Source organism: Zootoca vivipara, chromosome 13, assembly GCF_965207765.1.
Source record: "Zootoca vivipara chromosome 13, rZooViv2.hap1.1, whole genome shotgun sequence".
Taxonomy (NCBI): domain Eukaryota; kingdom Metazoa; phylum Chordata; class Lepidosauria; order Squamata; family Lacertidae; genus Zootoca; species Zootoca vivipara.
The window spans coordinates 20,307,723-20,320,453 of record NC_142596.1 but is presented as its reverse complement, the minus strand read 5'-3'; the positions used below and the strand labels follow the sequence as shown (position 1 = coordinate 20,320,453).

The window sequence follows — 12,731 nt, the reverse complement described above, 5'->3', positions numbered from 1 at the left end:
GGAGAATACAATTGAGATCCAGATACTCCTCTACCCACCTCTAGCCCTGCGGTCAAAATCATAGGCTAATCCTGCTAAGCCCTCGCACACTGGCCTACTAGCTTCCAGATTCTTCCCTAGCTACTCCTCCACCAAGGATGAAGGAACCAGTGGCCTTTCAGAAGAGTTTGGACTCCAGCTCCCATCAGCCCCAGACAGTGTGGTCAGTGTCATGGATGATGGGAGTTGTAAGCTAACAAGACCTTGCGAGCCACAGCTTCCTCACGTCTGTATATCCTGGTGAAGGAGAAGGCCATTTTATGAAATTCTGGGCCACATCACCACCCCCACAAGACATATTATGGAGGAAGTAGGCAGAGACACACACAAAGCATTCAAACTCGTGGGCATCCAGCGAAGCTGAATGTTGGAAGATTGAAGACAGATTTTTAAAAACTCTGGAACCTCCTCCCACACAGGGCAGTGGTAGCCACCAACCTAAGGGGCTTTATAAGAGGATTAGACAAATTCATGGAGGACAAGGCTAACAGTGGCTACTAGCCATGATGACTATGCTCTGCCTCCACAGGAGGGGAGAATGTCCAGGTGCTAGTTGCAGGTTCCCCAGTGGCTTGGGAGTGGCTAGGACTAGGTGGGCCATCGGCCTGATCACGCAGGCTGGATCAGGCCGATGGCCCACCTAGTCCAGCATCCTGGTCTCACAGTAGCCACTCCCATGTCCCTATCTTTGCTATGGCTTGTGAATAACAAAAAAAAATCTCTGTGTTTTGGTTCATTTGGGCTCGTGTACTATGTATTCCACTCTTCTTCTCCAAACCAGGGTCTCCTCTTGAGTCTTTCTACTGCCTATGGGGACCTTGAGGCCGTGAGGTATTTGCTGAAAGAAGCATGCGTGACTTTGCCCCTGGAACCCAACGACGATAACCCAGCTGTTGTGGCAGCATATTTTGGTCATGCAGACGTTGCTAAAGAACTGCTGGATTCTTTACATGGTAGGTTATTCTCCTGCCCATCCCATTAGCCTTTGAGGTGCTTGTTGAAGCTACTTTGCCTCTACTACCTTCCATTGAAGGGCCATAGCTCAGTGGTAGAGCATCTACCTTGCAGGCAGAAGGTCCCACATTTAAGCCCCAGCATATCCCGGTAGGGTTGGGGGAATATCCCCTGTCTGAAATCCTTCACAGATGCTTCCCCAGTCAGTGTAAACAATACTGAGCTAGATGGACCAATGGTTTTACTCTGTGTCAAGCAGCTTTCCATGTCCCTATGTTCATCTTTCTAAACTCTAGGAGTTTTCAGAAATGGGACCTTGAAAACTGTTGTTCTGCCAAGCAGCCATTTTATTTTATTAAAAAAATTATTTATACATTTCAAGTTTATACATTTCACTAATTTTTCAATCATTTTGACATTTCAGAATTTGACTTCTTTCCCCCTCTTTCTACAGTTCCTTAAATTTGTTTTTAATATCGTCTGCATATCCAAATTAACTTAATTTGCTCATTGATTCATCTTCTTTAAATATATACTCTTACGAAACTGCAGGTTATTACAACAATCCTGCCAATGTTTTTATCTGTTTATAATGTATCTGTTATTATTCAATAAACCATTTCCATTCTTTTATCTAAAGAATTGTTAACTTGATTTCTTATTCTTCTGGTAAGTTTCACCATTTCTGCATATTCCATAAGTTTTTGTATCCATTCTTCCTTTGCTAGAATTTCTGCTTTTTTCCCATTTTGGGGCAAGTAATATTCTTGCTGCTGTTGTAGCATACATGAATAAGTTTCTATACATTTTAGGTAGTTCTTTCCCACCAAGTGGCCATTTTAAGCATTCTGCCATTTTAAGCATTAAGGATTTGAACCTGCCTGGGCCCCTAAGCTCAGCCTTGGAAGCCCTGCTGCCTGAACCACCACTAAGTTCAATGAGATTGATACATACAGTACCAGGGTTAGGACCTTTTTCGTGGTGGCCCACATTTGTAGAAGTCTCTCTTTCCTAAAATTCTGATTGGCCACCTCTCTTACCACATTTAAGTAGACCTGCTGACTTTAAACAACAACATCAATCTGCCAAGCACTTTATTTATTGAAGGACTTATATACCACCCTCTCCATAAAATACCAGGGAGGTTTGCTACAGTACGTATACTATAAAATATAAAAACCATTTAAAGCAGAACACAGTAGTCATTCAAATGGCTGGCTAATAAAAAGGTTGTAAGCAGCTGCAATAGGCCTTTTGGCATAAAACTGGTTTTATTTGTGGCCCCTTATGTATTATTGCATCTGATACTGTTTTAGTTTTAAGTTTTAACTTCCACGCTGTGAGCAGCCTTGCAAGGGCTTTTCCTACAAGGCAAGGCATTTATAAATAGTGCAGCAATAAATTGTAATAACAGTTTAATAGGGAAGCTCCTTCACAAAGCAGCCGTTCCCAGGATTCCTTGGGGAAAGCCCGTCAGGATAGTGCTTTAAATTTTACCGTGATCATGCCCTAAAGCTAGACGTCGTATTTGTTTAAATTGAAAGTCGAGTTTCACAGGGCTCCAGACTCCATGCCTGATAACCAGACTATTCTGTTGACTGGCAGTCCTGAGGCTACTGAGATGTCAAATAGCCCTGGGTGTCTTGTAACAAGATAATGGACAGGTGTGTTTTTTATGGGCAGTGTTGCTTAAAGCCACCCCTTTGTGCTTTCTTGCCTGTCAACTGCTCAAGAGGCTGACATCGTTGGGATTGTGCTCATTTTTTAAAAACAGCTCCTGCAAACATGTTGCAACTCCTGAACTGGATGTTGGCCATTGCTTGCCAGCAGGGCCACCTCGACGTAGCCAAGCTCTTAGTCCTGACATACAAAGCAGACCCCGACAGCTATGCCTTGAGAAAGAACGAGTTTGCAGCTCTGACACGATTGCCACTCTATGCAGCTATGAAAGCAGGTATGTTAATGTGGGATCTGTGTTCTCCTTTCCCTTTTTAAAACTTCACATTCTCACTTAGGGGCAAAAGAAGAGAAAGTTGGCGGCTGGGGCTGCAAAATGGCACCATTTCCCCTTTCCACACTGTATTTGACACAAAGGGATTTCCTTTTTCTATCAACGAGCCTCTCAGTTGGGTGTTTTTGAATTACGGTACCTGGCTGTGTTCACACCAGACATTTAAAGCACATAACTTCTCCCAAACTGTAGTTTGTGAAGGGTGCAGGGGATTGTAGCTCTGTGGTGGGTAAACCACAGTTCCCAGGATTTTTGGGGGGAGGGAAACATTGTGATTTAAATGTGCTTTGGCTATTTAGTGTGCATGCAGGTCTTTGGAGTATATGGCATTTTTGTTTTAAAAATAGCCTGAAATGTGCACACGGGTGTTTATTTCCCTCCCTTCCATCTTCTTTGCTAGGACATGAAAAGGTTGCTGCCTTCTTGCTTGAGAATGGATCCTTCTTTTCTTCCTACGTCCTGGTGGACTGCCCCAGCGCAAGCAAACAAGTTCTTCGTAAATATTTTGTAGAAACAATCAAGTTACCTGGGACTGCCCCAGCAAAGACAGTGAGTAGGTGTTTGCATATCACACAGCAATGGCAACTAAGTGACTTGCACTTGGTAATGCTAATAGCATGCCTTTCTGGCCTCGGATACACTCCATACTCCCCCCCCCCAAGTGTCTCTTGAATTCATTGCTTTAACACAGCGTGAAGACTTGAGCGCACAGTAGATCAGTCACAATGCCCCATGATAGGCCTATTTTTGTCCTAATAAGCTGGAATGAGTCAGATGACTTTCCCTGGCCTCCATTAAGGCTTGCAGCTTGGGCAGGCTGGCTGGCTGGCTAGCTTAAGCAGGTATAAGGAACCTTTGGGTCTCTAGATGTTGCTACAACTCCCATCAGCCCCAGCAAATGTGGCCAATGTTTACCATGGTGAGCATCCATCTCCCGGCTGGCGATTGTGAAGCTGAGAGCAATCAGTTTGCATGTCCGTCTGTGGTACAGAAATTAGTCAAGTGTATTCAATCGGCATTTGTTCACATTTTTAAATCTACAATTATCAATTGTGTTCTTTGCATTGTTCTGTTATTTCCTTTGCACTGAAACGAATGTGATTTCCATGTACAGTTTCATAAGTTAAATAGCAAAACAGTGAGAGAAGTAACTTAGTGGTTGTCAGGAACCAAACTAGAGCAGGATGAAAACAGTGCTGATTACAATGGTTGGAACAAAATTGCAGCCTTCTTACCTTCCTAGCTTACTAAGCAGCTGAACGGCCTGGGCGCATCCCAGAGATTCAACATTTTTTTACTTTTCAGACAGAGTCATTGATGATTCCCATTAAAACCTTCACCTTTCTTTCACATTCAGGCCCTTTCTGTGAACTGGTCGAACCTTGGGCTTCCTTGGGTGGATCTCGAATGGCTGATAGACATTTCCCACCAGATAACTGAGTTGGACCTCTCTGCCAATTGCTTGACCTCCCTCCCATCTGTTATCCCTTGGGGGCTGATAAACCTCCAGAAACTAAACCTTGCTGAGAACCGGTTAAACAAACTGCCTGACGTACATTCTTCAGATGGAATCATCTGCACAAAGTACGTACCATGTCTTGGTTGGGGACCACATGATCTCAGGTATGCCTTCTAGTAGCTTGGTAAATCTTAAGAAACCAAACCAAAATGCAGCCTTGAACTCGGTGGTTAAAATCAGTGCAGTCCTAATTCATATCAAACAGACAAACAACTTTCCAAAATACATAGCAGATTTATCTTTTGTGTTTATTTAAATCCACAGGTTGCTTGAGATCGACATTTCCAGCAACAGGTTCCTTATTCTTCCTTCTGGATTCCTGCACCTTTCTAGACTCCAAAGGCTTGTGGCTTCCAAAAATTATCTTGAAAAGTTATTGGATGCGGAGAATGGTGGGTGCATCTTAGCTGGGAATTTCCAGTTGGCCTGTGCGATCTGCCTAGCCAGTGGGTGGGGACCAGTAAACCTTGCGGGCATTCTCACCAGACCTTGCGGATTTGTGACGAAACTTTCTAGCCAGAACTACCTGTGCAGAGTGACTGCTGACCTGCCGATCCCTTATCAAGAGTCGTCTGCCACGTACCCTACTTGGTTGTGTGTTCTCCTGCTTCTCATAAGAACGTATGACAAGCTTGCACAATCAGGACAAGCAGCTGATTTGATGCCTGTGCGAAGCTCCCACCCACCCCCCAAAAAGCAGGACCCAGACACAAGAGCACTCGCCCCTCCTGTGGCTTCTGTTCGTCAGCATTACTGCCCCCAACCATGGATGCAGAGCATAGCCTCTGTCATGGTTAGCAGCCGCTGATAGTCTTATCCTCAGTCCTCTTTTAAAACCATCTAAGTTGGTGCTCATCACTGCCTCCTGCAGGAGAGAGTTCCATAATTTTAACTATGCCCTGTGTAGAAAAAATGTTTCCTTTTTCTGGCCTGAACCTTCCAATAGTCAGCTTCTAGGGTCTACTGTTCTGAGAGAGGGCGAACAACTCCCTATCTGCTTTCTCCGTGCTACTTTATAAACTTCTTTCATGTCACTGTTTACAGGTAAAATTCGGAAAATTAGAGTATCGTCGGAAAGTGCATTTATTTCAGTAATGCAACTTACTGTTTTTTATTTTTATTTTTACAAATGCTTTCTTTTGGAAATTCCACAGTAATAAAACAAATAGTTACAATAATACAAAAATAAACATTGCTATTACATTTCATTAATTACATTCCATTTATAATTGACCTGCCTAACGACAAATAATCACAATTACAACAAATAAAGGCTTGACATATCTTGCTTTGCATGTCATGCATCTATCTCATATATTGGTTTCACCTTTTAAGTTCCATTACTGAAATAAATGCACTTTTCGACGATATTGTAATTTTCCGAGTTTCACCTGTAGTTGCCTTTTCTCTAAAGAAGTCCCAAGCACATTACTTCATGGGGGATTTTGTGTTCTAGCCACGGAGCACCAGTAATTCAGGCCCAGAGCTCAGCAGTCTTGTGCTATATAGTACAGTTCAGTGGAGATGTTTCTCCTTGTCCCTCAATTCCTTGCAGGCTACCAACTTCCTTCCCTCCACTCCTTTTGTATGTCCTGTCTTTTTTTCTTTCAGTTTTGTAAGCCTGATGGCACAGCTAGTCTCATTTATTTATTTTTTTACTGACACATGCTGCTTTTAGTAGACACCAGTTGTCTGAAAATCAGGATACAGATAATTGGAAATAAAGAAAATGAATAATTTCACTACCCGCTTATTACAATTAAGAACCTCTCATAAAATATTCCCTTCTTCTTCTTCTTCTTCTCCTTCTCCTTCTCCTTCTCCTTCTCCTCCTCCTCCTCCTCCTCCTCCTCCTCCTCCTTCTCCTTCTCCTCTGATTCTTCTTTTTCTTCTTTTTTAGCAGTTAACTGGATTGGATTAAGGAAGCTGCAGGAGCTGGACATCTCTGACAATAGGTTGTCAGAGCTGCCCACCCTCTTCCTCCACTGTTTGAAATCCTTGAATGTCCTGAATGCATCCAGGAATAACCTGAAGGTGTTTCCTCAGCCATGGGCCTGCCCCTTGGTAAGTCTGAACTGCAGTTGTGGCAGATGCCTCATAAGATGGCATGTGAATTGCTTGGCATGGCTGAGGGACGCCGCATCTCATGGGCTAGAACAGGGGTAGGCAACCTCAGGCCCGTGGGCCGGATGCGGCCCAATCGCCTTCTCAGTCCGGCCACGGACGGTCTGGGGATCAGCGTGTTTTTACATGAGTAGAATGTGTCCTTTTATTTAAAATGCATCTCTGGGTTATTTGTGGGGCATAAGAATGTGTGTTGTTTTTTCCCCCCCAAAATAAAGTCCGGCCCACAACATGGTCTGAGGGACGGTGGACCGGCCCACGGCTGAAAAAGGTTGCTGACCCCTGGGCTAGAATTAGGATTCTGCCCAGTGAGCTCCTTTGAAGATGGCTTGGGGATTTCTGTCCACATACAGACTTTATTTTCCCTCTCAATTCTAGAAATGTTGTAAAGCCGCTAGAAATGCAATCGAATTCCTCCCAGATACTTTGGCCGTTTTCTGGAAAAATCATCTCAGGGAAGTGGATTTTTCTGATAATTCCCTGAAAGAAGTTCCCCAGTGTCTCTTCCAGCTTGAAGTAAGTGTCACTTATGGTTGCCTTCTTTATTTCAGAGAGTAAATGTGGATATAATCACTTCTCCAATTACTTTTGCATCCCTAGAGTGGCAGAGGAATCTAGATGGAATTCAGTCGAAAGGGTGTGCTGCATGCTAGGATTCTGAACAGACCTTTTGAACCGGCCACAAAACCTAGCTTGCTAAAGCCACAATACCAGTGAAGTAGTTCTAGAGAACCAGTGCGGAGTTAGTGATTGGAGCAGAGGTAGCTAAACTGTGGCCCTCCAATTTGAGCTGTACTCTAGCACCCATCAGCCCTGTCAGGAATGATGGGAGTTGTAGTTTGGCAATAGCAAGAAGACCATGGGTTAGCCACCCCTCAGAAAATCAGGCTAGGAATGGGAAGAACCAAAATCAGGGCCTCAACCCAGACAGGGAGCACAGTCGCTGGGCAACCTTGGACCACTCCTTATCTTTCGGTCTCACCTGCCTCACAGGATAAAACCAGGTGAAGGGAGAAGCATATATACCTTCTCAAACCTCCCTAGAAAGCGGGCAGGATAGAAATGTAAGAAATGAATACCTGCAGGAGGTTTTTTGTTTTGTGTGTGTGTTCTCAGACCCCCTTCAGACAGCATTCTTCCATTTGGCTCCCAGCTGTCCTTTGGGGGAATTAATTGCTAATTGGGATTGAATAGTCCACTTGTTGTGTTTGTGGTGGCTGCAGCCCTTGTGTGTTGCTGATGTGGGGGAAAGCTGCCACCTCTCAGCTTGGTCCAGTACAGGCATCCCCAAACTGCGGCCCTCCAGATGTTTTGACCTACAACTCCCATGATTCCTAGCTAACAGGACCAGTGGTCGGGGAAGATGGGAATTGTAGTCCAAAACATCTGGAGGGCCGAAGTTTGGGGGTGCCTGGTCCAGTATATGCCTGTATTTCCAGCAGGGATGTCAGAAGGCAGCTGTCTTTTCCACAATCATTGCTGTTTTCATTCCACTGCAGTTTGATCTCTGCCAAAGAGTACATTTTTTTCCATCTTGCTTTCCACTATTTAACGTAAACCATGTAAGTGAAAGATTTAACTTAATTAAGGAAGTCATTATTTCCACACCATTCGTTTCAACGCAAAGGAAACACAAATTTAAGGGGGGGAGTCATTGATTGTGGATTGTTTACAGACTGAAAAAACAACAACAGCAAATAGCAATTGATATTCTCTGGCCTGATTTCCACTTCAGATGTGGGCAAAACAAGCAAACAATGTTAACTTCTATTTTCATCCGAATTCTCCTACAACCATAATTTCCAGTTAACCCCATACTTTCCTGCTAGTGATCCAGGGGAATCATGAGTCTGATATGATATGACTGCCGTATTTATGAGAATCTTGCACCATCAAATGTGCACCCTAATTTTTGCGACATAATTTGGCAAAAAAAGGTGCGCATTACCTTCGAATAAATATGGTAGGTGGGGGCTGAAGTTGGCCGTGTAAACTGGCTTTGGATTCCTGAGCATTAGACAGCATAGGATTTGAGCAGCTCTCATAAACACGGCTTTATGTTTCCCTGAAGGAATCAAATATGTGGCTAGGAAGGTGCATGCTAGTCTAGCCTTTGGAACACTAGGTGGTGCTGCTGTGGCATCTTTTCCTGGACTTATCTTTCCTCTGTGGCCACCACTCTTGCTATGCTGTCGTACATTATGCTTTTGCTACAGTGCAGCAAAACAAAATCGCAGTAATTTAGAAACCAGAGTCCCTAGCGAGCTTGCAATGTCTCACCAGCAGGGGATCAAGTATCTTTCTTACCGGAAGTTGCCCTAAACTGAGTCAGTCCATCTAGGTCAATATTGTTGACACTGACTGGCAGCAAGTTTCAAGGTGTTTCACCCAGGAGTCCTTCCCAGCCCTAGCTGGATGTGCGAAGGATTGAACCTAGGACCATTTTTCATACCACTAAGCCACACCCTCTTCCCCAGAGATATTATTTTGTTGCTGACCAAAAGACAAAAAGACTTATGAAATCCATGGTTCAGGAGATGTTGACAGCTGTGAAATGGAATTCCAATTTCCTGAGAAATTTGTAGGGAACCCATTGTTGAACTAGAATGTGGGTTTCCTAGATCCCATTGCAAAGCACTAACCCTGTTAAACTGGTATAGCTTAGTCCATATGCCTAACCAAAATGAACCCTAAGGGTTCTGCTCTTTGTTGGGGCAGGGATCATTTCTCCCCTTCTCTGTTTTTTGCTCAGGTCATTCCGTAAAACACTATGTCATATAAATAAGTGGCAGCCAACGAGATGCCTTCCAGATGTTATTGAACTACATTTCCCATTATTCCTGACCATTGGCTATCCCAGCTGGGGCTGGGGCTGATGGGATTTGAGGTCCAACAACATCCGGAAGGCTAAGCAAAAACGGCCTTCCCAAATTCTCCATTCTGTTTGTGAGGGGCAAATTCTGGAGCAGGGGAATTCACTTAATATTTGGAAGGAGAGAAAGAGGTGAATTTTTCTGACAGTTGTTTCTCATAAAGCTCTCTGGCAAGATTTCAGATTTGCTTAATATTGAATGGAACTCTACTGTTATTTCAACTTGGTGGATGAGCTAAGTCATGGCGAAGTCTGTTGCTTCAACAATGTTTAAACAGTATTAAAATCATTGCACCCACACATCTTGGATGGCAAGATCAGCCAGTCCATTTTGCCAAATAGTCTCCAAGGCTGGACTGAGATTCCTGCAATAGTTAAGCTCAAAAAAGTTTGTTTGTTTTTTGTCCAAAAAAATACTTTCTGATAACTTTCAGCTCTACCTTAAAAATGCTTCGTTGTGTGAAACTACTGGAACTTTTAACTGATTATCCATTATTGACCCCTCAAAACTGTCGCTTCCTCTTTCAGGCACTGGTGTCCTTGAAACTCTCAGGAAACTGGTTAGTCACATTGCCTTCTCAGGAGAAGTGGACTTGCAGGCAGCTGAAATCGCTTGATCTCTCGAGGAACCAGCTTGGAAAGTGAGTTCTTCATGTTGGTTTTGGAGCAGTCCCACTGAGGAGGGCTCTCTGTTTGATTGGTCTTTGTTTGCATTTGCCTACAGAGCTGGCGAAGGGTGCAGAACTAAGCGGATTTCATTTTTCACTACAAGGAGCAGAGCACGTTCTGGCACCAATTCGGGTATGGAATGCGGGGAACGAAGAGCTGGGCGGGAGCTTATGAGGAGGGGAGGGCTGGTTGGAATCTGTTGGTCATGGCAAGAAGGATCCAGCATGCAAATTATTATCATCGCTATTCTTCTCTTCATTATTGCCCTTTCTCTGCTCACAGAGAGTTGTGTCCGACTAAATTGTTGCATGAGTAGAATGACTTCTGCTTGCATCATGGGACTTCCACTCCATCCTGCCTGGATAGCTCAGTTGTTTAGAGCATGATGCTGATAATGCCAAGGTTGCAAGTTCAATCCCTACATATTCCTGCTTTTGCAGGGGATTGGACTGGATGATCCTCAGGGTCCCTTCCAACTCTTATGATTCTATGATCCCCTACATCCTCCGAAAGAGGGGGGGATCTGCTCTGCTGATTTCCCTAGTTCCTCGGAGCAGTTGTGAAGGCATACAGTGGGAGGAGAGGGAAGGAAGTTCAATTGTGCAAGCAGAAGTCATTCCTCTTGTGCATCAACAGAGACCCCATCTGCATCATACATTTAAAGCAGTATTACACCACTTTAATGGGACGTGGGTGGCGCTGTGGGATAAACCACAGAGCCTAGGGCTTGCCAATCAGAAGGTCGACGGTTTGAATCCCCATAACAGGGTGAGCTCCTGTTGCTTGGTCCCTGCTCCTGCCAACCTAGCAGTTCGAAAGCACGTCAAAGTGCAACTAGATAAATAGGTACCGCTCCGGCGGGAAGGTAAACGGCGTTTCCATGTGCTGCTCTGGTTCACCAGAAGCGGCTTAGTCATGCTGGCCACATGACCCGGAAGCTGTACGCCGGCTCCCTCGGCCAATAACGTGAGATGAGCGCTGCAAGCCCAGGGTCGGTCACGACTGAACCTCTAATGGTCAGGGGTCCCTTTACCTTTACCTAAGTCATTTCTAAAACCTTTAAGTGCTGTACATAAAGCTAGAGCAACCAAAGACAACTTTTTACAGTATACATTTTTATTTACATTTAAATGTTACATTAATACAGAATTGCTAATACGTATACTGTAAATCAGTATCAATTCCTTCTCTACCACTGAGCCGCAGCTCTTTCCCGCAAAATAAAGTTGCTAGTCCACATGGTCCATGATTTAAATAGGATACTGAGTGAGCGCCACAACCCCAACGGTCAGGGGTCCTTTACCTTTACCTTTTACACCACTTTAAGCAGTTATGACTTCCCCTAAATAATCCTGGGAAGTATCTTAAAGAGGTCAAGGGTTGTTAGGAGACCCCTATTCCCATCACAGAACTACTGTTCCCTCTTCCCAGGGAACTCTGGGAATGGTATCTCTGCGAGGGGAATAGGGATAAAAAAAATAACCAGCTTCCCCTGCCTACACCCGGAAGTCCCGGGGTGGTTTGCAATCATTAAAACACAATAGTAAAGACAGTTTAAAACACCTTTCAAAATACAGGAATAAGGTGGGTCCTTAAAATATACATCTCAAGTATCAAAAGTCAGGGGAAAGAGGTACCTCTAGAGCATTCGCTGGAAGCTATAAGCTGAAGGTGGCAGAAGCACTTTGGTGGCAAAGGAGTTCCACAACTTAGGGGCTGCCACAGGGAACACCCTCTCCCAGTTTGCATGCACACACCTCAAGCTTCTGAGCAGTGGAATAAGCAAGAGGGCACCGTTTGCCAACCTTAGTACCCGAGAGCCTCTGTAGGGAACAAAGCGGTCTTTCTGGTATTTGGGATCTGAGTCGTTTAGGGCTTTAAAAACACCAACATGAGCACCTTGAATTGGGCCCAGAAACTGACAACCAGTGCAGCTGTTTTCATACGGGGGTTCAGGGCCGTCTAAGCGACGCTGCAGTCCAGGGAGCCCTAGCTGCCGCCCTGACAAAAGATTTGCTCCGTGGCACCTCATGTGCATGCCCGCCCACACTCCTTCTGATGGGCAATGCATGCAAATGAGGTGCCAAGGAGCATTGTGGGGCAGCGCTGTCTGTGTTTGCTGTGACTTGAAGGAATGTGGGCGGAAGGTAGCCCAGGTCCAAGTCTCCCTCAACAGAGGCAGCTCTGCTGCCACTACTGCTGCCTCGCTTCAGCCACCGCTGCCGGGAAAGGAGAGAAGCGGGCGAGGCGGAGGCATGGGCGGCTCCATGTGCCTCCTTGATGTGCCCCCTGCTGGGCGGGCGCCCTGGCGCACTGCGCCAGTCAGCCCAATGGGAAGGATGGCCCTGCGGGGGTTACATGAGATCTAGATGGAACTCCAGCGGCTGCATTTCCCCAAGTTGTCTTCAAGGGGCAGTCCCACATAGACCGCATTGAAGTCATCCAGTCTGGAAATTACCAGAGCATGGAGTACAGTGGCCAAGTCATCTCTGTCTGAAAAGGGTCGTAGCTGCTTTAAACGCAGAGTGTAGATGGGGCCTTGG

At 45.0% G+C, this 12,731-nt stretch overlaps 1 protein-coding gene across 2 annotated transcripts in view; it reads left to right on the top strand.

The window, feature by feature from the left end:
• The window catches only part of LRRK1 (leucine rich repeat kinase 1), an 89,607-nt gene that overhangs the window by 35,399 nt on the left and 41,477 nt on the right, over positions 1-12,731 (top strand). Inside the window, exons 4-12 of one of the 2 annotated variants that reach the window (XM_060282940.2) lie at positions 821-992; positions 2,768-2,947; positions 3,405-3,553; positions 4,362-4,588; positions 4,788-4,915; positions 6,424-6,587; positions 7,026-7,163; positions 10,048-10,160; positions 10,244-10,320. In XM_060282940.2, the coding sequence (XP_060138923.2) occupies positions 821-992; positions 2,768-2,947; positions 3,405-3,553; positions 4,362-4,588; positions 4,788-4,915; positions 6,424-6,587; positions 7,026-7,163; positions 10,048-10,160; positions 10,244-10,320 (1,348 nt within the window). Of the gene's footprint in view, positions 1-820; positions 993-2,767; positions 2,948-3,404; positions 3,554-4,361; positions 4,628-4,787; positions 4,916-6,423; positions 6,588-7,025; positions 7,164-10,047; positions 10,161-10,243; positions 10,321-12,731 lie in introns of both variants that reach the window. The other variant, XM_088657460.1, reaches the window with a different exon arrangement.